The sequence below is a fragment of the Nannobrachium achirus genome, assembly GCF_963921795.1.
Source record: "Nannobrachium achirus genome assembly, chromosome: 23".
Classification (NCBI taxonomy): domain Eukaryota; kingdom Metazoa; phylum Chordata; class Actinopteri; order Myctophiformes; family Myctophidae; genus Nannobrachium; species Nannobrachium achirus.
The window spans coordinates 39,109,125-39,121,729 of NC_137830.1; the positions used below are offsets into that span (position 1 = coordinate 39,109,125).

At 41.3% G+C, this 12,605-nt stretch overlaps 1 protein-coding gene across 2 annotated transcripts; it reads left to right on the forward strand.

Annotated features, from left to right (window-relative positions):
* On the forward strand, positions 1-9,716 carry LOC308308635 (endoplasmic reticulum-Golgi intermediate compartment protein 2-like). Of its 2 annotated transcripts, none has more exons than XM_080754071.1 (14): positions 1-129; positions 568-693; positions 1,139-1,247; positions 1,341-1,387; positions 1,499-1,566; positions 1,840-1,880; positions 2,226-2,327; positions 2,922-3,017; positions 3,105-3,160; positions 5,497-5,595; positions 6,191-6,288; positions 7,313-7,475; positions 7,598-7,677; positions 8,456-9,716. In XM_080754071.1, the coding sequence occupies exons 2-14, from the start codon at positions 579-581 to the stop codon at positions 8,528-8,530; spliced, it is 1,149 nt and encodes a 382-aa protein (XP_080610197.1). In that variant the 5' UTR covers positions 1-129; positions 568-578; the 3' UTR covers positions 8,531-9,716. The 2 variants fall into 2 exon arrangements, with proteins under 2 accessions (XP_080610197.1, XP_080610198.1); XM_080754072.1 differs by having other exon boundaries at positions 5,521-5,595.
* Positions 9,717-12,605: the final 2,889 nt, after the last annotated feature.

The following is a 12,605-nucleotide window of genomic DNA, read 5'->3' on the forward strand; positions in this document are numbered from 1 at the left end:
ACAAGGAAGAGAATGCCATCCGTCTTCTGCTAAGCATCATGCAGGCAACACAAACAACTTGCGTATCTTATGGTGCGGCAGAGTTGGCATGAATATCAAAGTAGAACGAATTTCTAGACGGGGACGAAGGTAAGAGTGCATTGAGTCACAGAGTCAGAATGATGCAGTAATGGAAATGTTGGTGCTCGCAACATCCACATTTAGCCTCTGACAGTTAGCCTATTCTGTAGAATGTTGGAGTATTTTGTTTACAGTAGATTTTCAGCTTATCAAATATATACTGTTTACATTCTTGATCTAGAACTGTGATGCAGAATGAATGTAATGCTTTAAGTGAAGGATACCCATCTCAAATCGGCCAGGTGAAAACAAAAGGCTAAATTTGCATACCAATGGGAGTGTGTGCCAAACCGGTTGTGGCCAGCCAATGCTGATCTACTGTATTATAATGTAAATTTCGGGAATTACTGAGAGGTGGGGGTGCTCCCTGGCCAAAATGAGGGTGCAAAGCAGGCCTCAGCACCCTCGTAGAACCCGGCCCTATAACTGATCTCTGCTGTATCATAGAGGTGGAGAACATGAAGATGAGACGTCTTCTATCCAAAAAGAAAGCCTTGAGCCTGGTGAAGGAACTAGATGCCTTCCCCAAGGTGCCAGAGAGCTATGTGGAGACCTCAGCTTCAGGAGGAACAGGTGAGTTCATCAGCCCCACATAAACAAGACCGTAAAGGGCTTATGTGGGGTGTTCCTTTTAGCCATGGTGTTTAACTGTACTTGTACTGTACAACATTTTTTTGTTTTTACTATACTTGTACTGTTCTTCATTTTTGTCTAATAAGATATTCAATCAAGCCAATCAAAGAAAATATACAATTTTGTTTGATTTTAATTGAATTGATTGAATAATATTAGAAGTTTGCATAGGAAAAAGTACAGGACAGTACAGTTCACTGATAAGGTCAACTAAAAGGATAAAGACCACAAGAAAGCTGTTAAGCTTGTTTAAATTGGGTTCCCTTTGTACTCAACTCACACAACACTAAATGACAGACACAAAGTTACCCTTCCATACTCCTGCATGGTTTGAATATTTGACACCTCAGTGAGCCTTTTTATCCTCCCTCTCTCTCATCCACAGTATCATTAATAGCATTTAGCGCCATGGCGATTCTGGCTATCTTGGAGTTCTTCGTTTATCGCGACACCTGGATGAAATATGAATACGAAGTCGACAAGGATTTTTCCAGGTAAGTCTGTGGCTTTTTGTGTGCTCACGTGGTTGTGGCTGATCACTAATACTATACAGTCGAGTCCGATAACACCTTTTTTCTCCACTACAGCAAATTGAGGATAAATGTTGATATTACTGTCGCCATGAAATGCCAGCGTAAGTGTTAGCCTTTCTTTATCATATTTCATCGTAGTGCAAATAATATACATTTTTGAGAGGATGTGTAATGAGGTTGTAATTACATGAATGTATTTTCTGTGGTTTCAGATGTTGGAGCAGACATCTTGGACCTGGCTGAGACCATGATCACATCTGATGGCCTGTACTATGAGCCTGTGTGTGGAGTATATCTTACAAAACCCAGACTATTAGGTTTTTATCCTATATCAGCAATTATTTTGCCTTGCAAAGCAGGCCCAATCAACCTTTCGTATTAGTATTTTTAAGTACAACGCAATATCATGCAACACAATTAACATAAAATGCCATTTGGGCAATTATTCTGGCATTTTATTGGAGCCGTAATAGTCATGGGATCATTCAAATGGATTCTTACTTTCAAGATTGTAGAGACGGACTTTCACAGCTGCCTTTGTGTCGTTGTTCAGGTTATCTTTGATCTGACACCACAACAGAGACTGTGGCACAGGTAAGCTTAAATTGCATAACTCGAGTATATACTGTATGTATATATGTATCTGTATGTATATATGGGTGTGAGTATCATCATCTTTCTTTTCGTTGAAAATATCTCAGGCTTAAAACTAATGTTCTTTAGGTCGTAAACCTGGAATAATTAGTACTGCAAGCAAATACAGATTTGTATCTAGGCTATAGATTGAATTATTTTACAACACTCAAGCTCCTAGGCTAGGGTGTGGACGCAGGAAGGTGGAGGATCTGGCGTAACCACATTCCAGTTGTACTTTCTGCACACAGTGAACGGGTCTGTCAGTGTTTTGAGTTGTAATGCTGTTTGTTATTTGTCGTCCAGAACCTTGGCCCTCATACAGAACAGAGTGAGGGAGGAGCATGCCCTCCAAGAGGTCCTCTACAAAACCATCCTCAAGGGACGTCCCACCGCTGTTCCCCCACGGTTAGTCTGATTCAGCTGCACCTGATGGTGATGATTATGTAGCACTACGGATGGGACGATAATCGTTGTTATCGTTTATCGTGACGCTCGCAATAATCCTATCGTGGAGATTTAAATGTAACATAAAATTGTCCTCCGTCATGCACTGGGATCAATTCACCTTTTATTTGCCGAGCTGCATATCTGGTACCATTTAAACCCTCTATAATTGGTATAACGGACCTGGAAATGACGTACTTGATACAGTATTTTTTTCAGTCTCTACCAAATCTCTTTGCCAAAAAATAGCCTATCTACAAGGCCATAACGGATCATGAGCTTGTAGATCTGCAATTTCTTGGCAAATGTTCCGCCACAGGTTAACAGATGTTGGGGATATTTTGATCATCGCGTAAATTTCTTTGGTCACAAGAATCGTGACATGAAACTTTCATATTGTCCCATCCCTATGTAAGCGCTATCTAACGCTGAAATGTAGCCTATAGAAATGTAACCAAATTGACCCGAAAGGATGCATTTGGTTACATTTGTGTACTCTCAGAGTGTTAGGGAAATAAACACTTTTACTGTTTTTGTGTGTGTGTGTGTTTGTAGGGAGGGCACATCTCAGGAGCCGCTCAGCGCTTGCAGGATACATGGACACATCTATGTCAACAAGGTGGCAGGAAACTTCCACATCACCGTGGGGAAGTAAGTCAAGACACCTTTAAAAAAAAATGAACATGGCACGATTGAATGTACTGTATGATATTCACGCTAACGGTTGTTCTCTTTCAGGCCTATCCATCATCCTCGGGGCCATGCGCACATTGCAGCTTTTGTAAGCCATGAAAGTATGTATATTTTATTTTGTACTTTTCTGCCTTTATTGATACAAAACCTCCACAGGCTGTCCGTGAGTGAGTCAGTCAGTCAGTCCGTCAGTCACACGTCACACGTCACACTCTTGCCCTGCTCATATCTCCGCAACCGTTGCCCCGATCCATGCCAAATTCTGCACACACACTCCTTACCTGCCAAACCACAACCTCCAAGGACCCCCGGAGCTCCAGGGACCCCCAGGTCCCTGGGGGACCCCCAGATGTAAAAAATGACCAAATGTGCTAAACTGACCAAATGACCACCCCAACGGGGCTGCTCACGGGGAATTCCCGGGGACCACCGACTCCTGGTGCTCCAGAACGGATGCAAAAGTGGTGGCGCCCCCAGTGGAGGACCCCCTACACTGCAGCTCACATAAAATGCCGTAACTCCGCCTAGGAGCGACCGGGACAGCCGGGGCCGGTACCTATTCGTCCGCCTTGGCGGCGCGGAGACCCCACCCCTCATTTCTCACATGGCCCTCTTCTAGCGCCATCATGAGGCCGATTCTTGCAAAACACATTTTTGGACACTGCTCCTACAATTTTTGCCCTAAAATCACGCAAATCGGTACACAGTATGTCTACACTCATCCCATCAACATGAATCTCTCCCATATAGCGCCACCTCCAGGCCGATTTTTAAAAACACATTTTTGGACACTGCTCCTACAGATTTTGCCCTAAAATCACGAAAATCACTACACAGTATGTCTACACTCATGTCATCAACATGGATCAGGAAGATTTTGGCAAAACAAATTTTTGCACTATTTGTGGAGATAAGTGACCTACGGTCGCTTATCTCCCGATTAGGGAGTCTTACTGGTGTATAGTAAAGATGGACAGGAAACAGGGAGAGAGAGATGGGGAGAGACATGCAGCAAAGATCGTAGGGAACGGGACTCGAACCCACAATGTGCAAGGCTTGCAATTCGGGCCAAGTATGTACCGTATATTTCTACCCCTCTTTATTTAAATTAATTTGAGTCTGCCACGATATGACAAAATGTCACCACCGCGCCTCCAAAGGTGTACAGCAAAATAAACTTGAACTGCAGCTATCGATTATTATCTTAGCAATTGTTCTATAGTCTTGGCCAGGATATCCAACGTGTTTGTGTGTGGAAAGCCGGCAGGCGAGGGCGATCTCTGTTGCAGAACTAGTGACTCCTACAGGTTGCCATGGCGCCTGTTCAGCAAGGGGTTGAACTGGGAGGGATAACATGTTCCTCGCCAAGTGTTACACCCTCCTGGTGAAACTCCTCACTGCCAGGCGAACAGGAGCGGCTACTGGCAACTCTGTGTATCGGATCGGAGGAGACACGGTTATCTATCCAGTGGTTCCCAAACCTTTTAGCCTCGAGACTCAAAAGATAGCCGATCTACAAGCTCACAACGCATCGCTGATTGAATAAAATTGGTGACCTACCTGTACCTGAACATTTATGTTTTGTTTACTAAAGAGCTGGAGAGACAGACCACTGTTACTGAACTCTGTAGCAGTGATTACTAGCAGAATACAGAACATGAGCTTTTAACAAAAGAACTTGTTTTAACCAAAACATATCACTTAGACCACCTTTAACCCATTAAGACCTGAAAATACCTAAAAATGTCTTCTAAATCCTAATGGGTTTCTGAAAAACATCACCTTTAACCCATTAAGACCTGAAAATACCTAAAAATGTCTTCTAAATCCTAATGGGTTTCTGAAAAACATGTTTTTTACCTGTGGTGCTCAAAGTTTATATTGTCAACCCCTAGAAATGTATTTGACACCTCCATCTCAAAATACTTTCTTCCAGGGACCCCCCAGAAGCAAAGATTTGCACACATTTTCAAGTTTTTTCAAAAATAGCAGATATAAAGTACATGTATATATCTGCTTTTTTTGACTAGCCAAAGTATAAAAAATAATGGTTAAAGTGGTTACGTGACACACATGCGTTCCCGGTCTTAAAGGGGAAGACCACCCATTGTCAATATTGAACTATGTCATTAATATACCTTAGAGGAGTTGTGTGGAAATAAAATTAAAAAGGTGACCGAGATGACATCATGGTGTACTTTAGAATACAAACTACAAAATCAATCCTCCAGTTCTAGGCAACACAGAAGGGGGGAACTTTTTTATTATTATTTCCACATCTCCTCTAAGGTATATTAATGACATAGTTCAATAAAATGGGTGGTCTTCCCCTTTAATGGTTAACTGTTTCAGTTCTAAAACCTCTCCTCTCACATTTGAATGTTTTCATCAATCTCCAACTGACTTGAAAGGCTGATCTGATGTTATTACATTACAGCATACAACTTCTCCCATCGAATAGACCATTTGTCTTTTGGAGAGAAGGTTCCAGGAATCATTAATCCTCTGGATGGCACTGAGAAAGTCACCAATAACAGTAAGTTATTTCTCTTCCCACCAGACACACTAGAGAAAACACAAGATAAATTGGTGACCTATCACAGAACGTTTAGAAGGTGTTTACTGCCAAGTCTTGAGCATTGTTTTGGAGTCTGCAAACAAATTGTTAGACAACTTCATTGTTTAGGGGACAAATATAACTGCATTTTACCAACATTCTTTTCCCCTTTGTCTTTTCAAAAAACGGGGGGGAACTTAAGCCCTTATCAGAGTCTGCGGTGAAGAGCCTATCACTGCAAATTTTAGGTGTAAAGCTATCCACCTAAAGTGAGAAAACAAGTGGAGGCCATCATAGTCAGTCACGGCGAAGTCCTATCACTGTGACTGACTGGTCTAGATCGACCAATCAGTGAACGGGGTGATGGGCCGATCTGTCTGAAAGTACAAACAGAGAGATGTGTCGGGTTTCGCGGTGGATAGCTCTTCACCACGAGTAATGACGTAATGTTGTAGTTTTATGACTTAAAAAGACTACACCGCAGTGGATAGCTTATCACCGCGGTGCCTACTATGATAGCGGCTTAAAAATGAACCTATTTACAGTCCTTCCCTCCTTTGTGTTGCTACTCCAGATAACCAGATGTTCCAGTATTTCATCACAGTAGTTCCCACAAAACTGCACACATACAAGATCTCTGCAGACACACACCAGTATTCCGTTACTGAACGGGTAAGTATTATGCACAGAGTGAGTAGGTAAATGTTACAACGTGTCAGTATGCACTGAGTTAGTAGGTAAATGAACGTGTCAGTATGCACTGAGCTTCTATCTCCAAGTTTCAAATGTGTACGTTTTTTTTCCCGTAAAGTAAAGCCTTGCTTCATCATACAAGACTAGACAGACTTCACAAGACTAGTGAAAATAGCTCTTGTGTGCTTGTAGATCGTCTGTTTTCACTATTCTAAATCGTTTTTAAAATAATAAATACAAAATGAAAGGTTTTGGACATACAAGGTTTCCACCCGACAACAACGATATACTTTGTCCGTGTCGCTCACCGAAATGTGATGCATGGCATGTTTCGGTTGAAACGTTATCTTTGGCCGATGGCATACAAAGTTATGCACTTTAACGGGTACACATTATTGTGTATCATTATTTTATGCATTAACTATTGAAAAATAGCAGATATACAAGCTCACAGCGCGGCACCGAGTGCCGCGCTGCGAGCTTGTAGATCTGCTATTTTTGAAAAATCGTGAAAATTCGAATTTTGACCCGATTCTATAAGTGTCTTTTGAATGCTTCTAAGATTTTTTGAAAAACCTATGTTTCTATGTCAGCAATCTGGCTAGCCATCGTCAAAGAAAAGGTCCTTTTCACTTAACTGGAGCTCAGTTAGTCTGTTCTTGAGAGACTAACTATGTCAGTGGTTCTAAAACCTTTTCATGTGAAGGACCCCCAAAATTATATTTACGGTATTTGGCCACAAACCCCCATCTCAAAATATTCAGTTCCAGGGACCCCCCAGAAGCAAAATTTGAGTTACAAACGTTCGCTTTGAAAATACATACATTCAAAGATTTGCACACATTTTCACGACTTTAAAAAAAATAGCAGATCTACAAGCTCGCAGCGCGGCACTCGGTGCTGCGCTGTGAGCTTGTATATCTGCTATTTTTCACTGGTTAAAGAATTCAATAATTCTAGGCCTACAGTAATTAACACCTCCACTGTGTTCTGTGGTTCAAAGGAGCGGGTCATTAACCACGCAGCAGGCAGCCATGGCGTCTCTGGAATTTTTGTCAAGTATGACACCAGCTCCCTGATGGTGACGGTCAGCGAACAGCACATGCCTCTGTGGAAGTTCCTAGTGCGGCTGTGTGGCATTGTTGGTGGCATATTCACCACAACCGGTGAGTTAGCTATGTTGTAAATGTATATGATTCAGAGCTTGAGTAACGGTTGTACAGGCAAAGTGAAAACAAAACTTAAGATCATTTTTGTTTTTTTTTGTTCTCCCCTTCTCTCTCCAAAGGCATGCTGCATGGCTTTGTGGGCTTCTGTTTTGATGTTGTCTGCTGTCGCTTCAAATTGGGAGCATACAGGCCACCTGAGGTACAGTAGATTCTAGACTGTTATTATAATATCAGTCTGTGAGCAATACTTTTCATATTGTACAGTATTGTAATGTGCAGATTTAGAACAAAAGAACTACAGTATTAAGGTATATTGTAATGTGCACTGAAGCATAAATGAAGATTTAGAACAAAATAACGACAGTAGGGGTATTCGTTTTTCAGCCATGGACCCCTAAACTGACAGTGATGAAGCAGGGACCCCCATATTCTGTATATAATTGTTTTGCTGATCAAACTTTTACATAGATTTCATAGATAGTTTCATAGACTTGTTTGACAGCGCTATCATTTTGTATTCATGTTATTGTGTATTTTCAGTAATTTAACCACTTAAACCGTCAATACTTAGTAAACTTGATCTTTCACTCTTTACTTAGTCTGCTCTTTTTTCCCCCCACACCAAACCTCTTTGCCGAAAATAGCCGATCTACAAGCTCACAACGCCTCGCAGCGAGAGGCGTTGTGAGCTTGTAGATCTGCTATATTAGGCTAAAGTTCTCCTCCGAATAGGGAATGCTGAGGTTAATGTAAAAAAGAAAGAAAAAAGTTTCCAATCACACAAAGATTTGGGGGGGGGGGGGGGGGGGCTGTAGTAACTCTGAGGACCCCCTAGGGGTCCCGGACCCCCTGTTGAAGACCACTGAACTACAGCTTTAATGACGTGAACTCAATCATTTCAGATTCCTAAAGTTGCTGTGCATGAACTCTTTCATATTACTGTGATCATATTGGTATTGGTCCCTTCCCTTTTCCAGGTTTCTCAGCCAGACACCCAGATGAACAATCACTGTACTCCTTTGATGGCTGATATTGAACCTCAGGAAGACTAGCCTTTTTATACTTTGTTTATTCTGTCTCGAGCCATCAAAGCACATGTAATGGATATGTAAAGACCAACGCTACCATCATTTTCTATAACAGTGGATGAAATGGCAACTATTCAATTATTCCATTAGTGTATGTGATGAATTTAGACTGCCAGTTAAAGGTAAAATGTTTTTTTTATTTTTTATGTGGGGGGCGCCCACTGGCCTAGCCGTCCAGGTGCATACCACATAGGCTCTGATGCCTGACAGCGTGTCGCGGATTTGAGTCCCGATACCGACAACCTTTTATTGCTGTGTCACTCCCCATCTTTCTCCCCATTTCTGGTCAGTCTATTAGTCCTATCAATAAAGGCATAAATGCCCAAAAACAAATCTATGAAAAAAGAAGAAAAAATGAAATTGCTCAATGTGTTTACCCAGCAGTCAACATAATTTTAAATCTGGAACAAACACAAGCATTCCAAAATAGTTTGGTGCAGTTGTACATCCCCTGCACCCAAACTTGAAATTCACCAAACTGATTATTCAATTACAAAAACGACTGGATGAATTTCTGTCGATTTACATATCTATTAGTCAGTAATTGTTTACACCATTACTCCAACATACCAGTTTTATTTATTATTCCCTGCCTGTGTATTCTGGACAGCTGATACCAACTTCTCTGTGTGTTATGTACAAATGTTTTGTTAACTATAAGTCACCTACACCAGTGTTTCTCAACCTTTTTTCTGCATGGGCACACTTTTCATGTCCCAAGAATCCATGGGCACACCAACATAATACGGGGGTGTAAATCTCGTCACTGTCAGGAAGAAACCTTGTATCTCCAAGTTTCAAATTTGTATGTTTCTTCGCAAAGTAAAGCCCTGCTTCATCATACAAGGCTGTCACACAACAGTAGTGAAAACAGTGAGGCGTTGTGTGCTTGTAGATCGGCTGTTTTCACTAGTTTAAATCATTTTTAAAATGATAAATACAATACTGGCTGTCAAGCAGTTTCAAGGGGCACACTTGACCCTTCTCAGGGGCACACCAAAGGTCCCCAGGCACAGTGGTTGAGAAACACTGACCTACACCACGTCAGAAACCATTGTTGTGGCTAGAATGCAATGGTTACTGTTGCACTATTTATTATACAAATAATGGAAATCATTCATGCTGATTCATCTCTGGTGCTGTAACTATTAAGCTGTTGTAATATGCTTGTGTGTGTGTGTGTGTGTGTGTGTGTGTGTGTGTGTGTGTGTGTGTGTGTGTGTGTGTGTGTGTGTGTGTGTGTGTGTGTGTGTGTGTGTGTGTGTGTGTGTGTGTGTGTGTGTGTGTGTGTGTGTGTGTGTGTGTGTGTGTGTGTGTGTGTGTGTGTGCGTGCGCGCGCGCTGACTGTAATAACAGATGTCTATTCATTATTGTTAATATTATTTTTATTATTATGTTTCCATTATATTATGCAGCCTTGATGGGGTTTCGGTTCCTTTTGTTGTAGGAATGGATAAAGTTGAATGTTTGGTTATTGTTCAGTCGCACATTTATATTATAGTTTTAATGGCAACAGGTGTGAGAATCCGGTTAACTAAGAAAAAGTACTACAAAAATAATTGAGATCTTGTACAAAATTAAAACAGCACTATGTAACTCTCCTTGTCTACCCCTACCCGGATTTGAACCCGGTTTCCTGCACAAGTGCTGACATTTTTACCATCTTTCTAGATCAGGGGTCGTTTTCAGGCCAAGGACACCTTAGTTGAGAGAGAGATGAAGCAGGGACCCCCACAACCTTTTCAGAGATTCCATAATTTCCTTGTTTGACAGCACAATCATCAGTGTATTTTGGATTCATGTCAATTTCAGATATTTAACCACTTGAACCGTCAATACTTAATAAACTTGACCTTTCAGTACTTAGTTTGCTCCTTTCCCCCTCTACACCAAACCTCGTCTGCGAGGCGTTGTGAGCTTGTAGATCTGCTATTTTTGGCTAACGTTCTCATAGTATGGACGTTTGGGTTCAAGTGGTTAATATAAAAAAAGTAGAAAAAAAGGTTACTATCACACAAATATTTGGAGGACCCCCTGTAGTAACTCTGAGGACCCCCTAGGGGTCCCAGACCCTCTGGGGGAAGACCCTTGTTCTAGATAATAGAGCCGGCCTGCTTGCTCAGGGGATAATTGAATCTTGAAGAAAGTAGTGCACGCACATCCGTGGCCCAGGTGCTAGACAAGCAGAATCATGAAGAAGGACATATAGAGTCTGCACACTGGTTAGCAATAAACCATACGTTTATTGCTGGTCAACGTTTCGATCTTAAAAGATCTTCCTGATGTCCTGATGAAGATCTATTAAGATCGAAACGTTGACCAGCAAGCTTAACCAGTGTGCAGACTCTATAATTGAATCTTGACCATCAGGTCAAAATTACTGTAATATCAGATCCTGTTTCTAGCGGGGCCATGACCTTTGACACGATCTAAATGTAAAGGGGAAACAAAATACAGCCACCCCAAGTGTATAAGTTATATTATTATATACTTATACTATATTAACGTACTCTACAGATTGGACCAAATTAAATGTTATTCTTTTTTTTAAAGTGACATATTTAGGCCTTAAATATATTGTAAATTAGATAGTGACTTATAATACTACTTATTGAACTGCAACTGATAATGTAGGACATGTGTGCCATCTGCTGCTCAATAGGGAGTATTGCGATAAAAGTGAATTACCTCCTCCACTAGAGGTATGGTTTCGACCAATCTTGAGCAACTGAGCGGATTTTACAAAACGTGGTGGGCAGCAGGCCTAGAATTTCATCGTTTTAGGGGCACGGCCATTTGGCCTTTGGTATTGTCAATTCTTTTAGGGCACAAAGGCCAAATGTGAGGGCAGGAAGGCCATCAAATAAAACAAAGTTTAGAAGGATGATTTTGAAATGTAGACTGAAGTGGAACAAAAAAAAAAAGATAGTAAGTACGAAAGCTGAGAGGGAGAAGGTGTAGATGGAGCAATTCATAACCCATTTTCCAAAATTGCTTTAAAAGTCAAGTGTAATTATTGTTATTATTTCTATGGCCATTTCTGAACTTTTGTCTACTTCCCTATACCTTCTTCACTTTCTACTTTTAGCAAATGATGGCTTTGAACTTTACAAAGCACACAAGATAATTAGAGACAGTGAGAAGAATTGTCACATTGACATCATCCACCGGTCAGTATTCATTTGCTTAATGTCAGTGTTAATTGAGCTGCGAAGTTTGACGTCATCTTACCTGGTTCCAAGCTCACAACGTGCCTATGTAAATCGGCTATTTGAAGTATTTTAAAATGTTTTTCAAAATAGTAAAAAGAAAAAAGGCAAAGAAGTTTATAGCGATAAGGGGTAAGGCATGGATAAAGATAGAGCTGAGAATCTCAACGAAAGACACTGTTGTCTACATGACAAGAAAGGGACTGGTGTCTATATTGACAAGAAAGAGACAGTGAAAGTGGTACAGTCACCTGGGGCATTAAGGCCACTGTGGCCTCAGGTCATGCCATTGTATTGAGGGGCACAAGGCCAAACTGAGGGGCAATGGCGGCCATGGCCTCCCTGAAATTCCTCCCCTGGTGGGCAGGTTAGTCCTCCTGGTACATGGGCCAAGGAAGAAATTAACTTTCTGCTGTGATTGGCCAAACGGTGGCATGCCAGTGGAGTGCTGTCACAAAAATGCACATAACTTCTGCGCATATCAAATTAAATCATCATACCTTTTCTTTTCATTGTCAACCTTCAGACGCCCTGAGTGTCTGCATCTCATGTGTAACCTATAACATGATGTTATAATGGCCAAAAGGAGGCATAGGGCCAGAAGCACTGCAACGACTATGATGACAAAAACATTCCTAAAGGTAAAGGCAGCTCCCACAAAACTGAAAAGTAATGACTCATCACTAAACCATAGTTTTGTTGGGCCTTTTTTAGCCCAAGGAACCCTTTTGTGCAAAACAAATGCTTGCAATGGATTCAGAATCATGAAAAACCCCTAGTTTGACCCCTCACAATGCTCACATGCTACCTAAAGCAGATTTATTTTGGTG

Excerpts from the sequence above, each read along its gene's own strand:
- LOC308308635 (XM_080754071.1), top strand. The coding sequence starts at position 579 with ATGAAGATGAGACGTCTTCTATCCAAAAAGAAAGCCTTGAGCCTGGTG. Across the intron at positions 3,161-5,496 it reads AGCTTTTGTAAGCCATGAAA|CATACAACTTCTCCCATCGA; the intron begins GTATGTATATTT and ends ATTACATTACAG. Across the intron at positions 5,596-6,190 it reads TGAGAAAGTCACCAATAACA|ATAACCAGATGTTCCAGTAT; the intron begins GTAAGTTATTTC and ends TTGCTACTCCAG.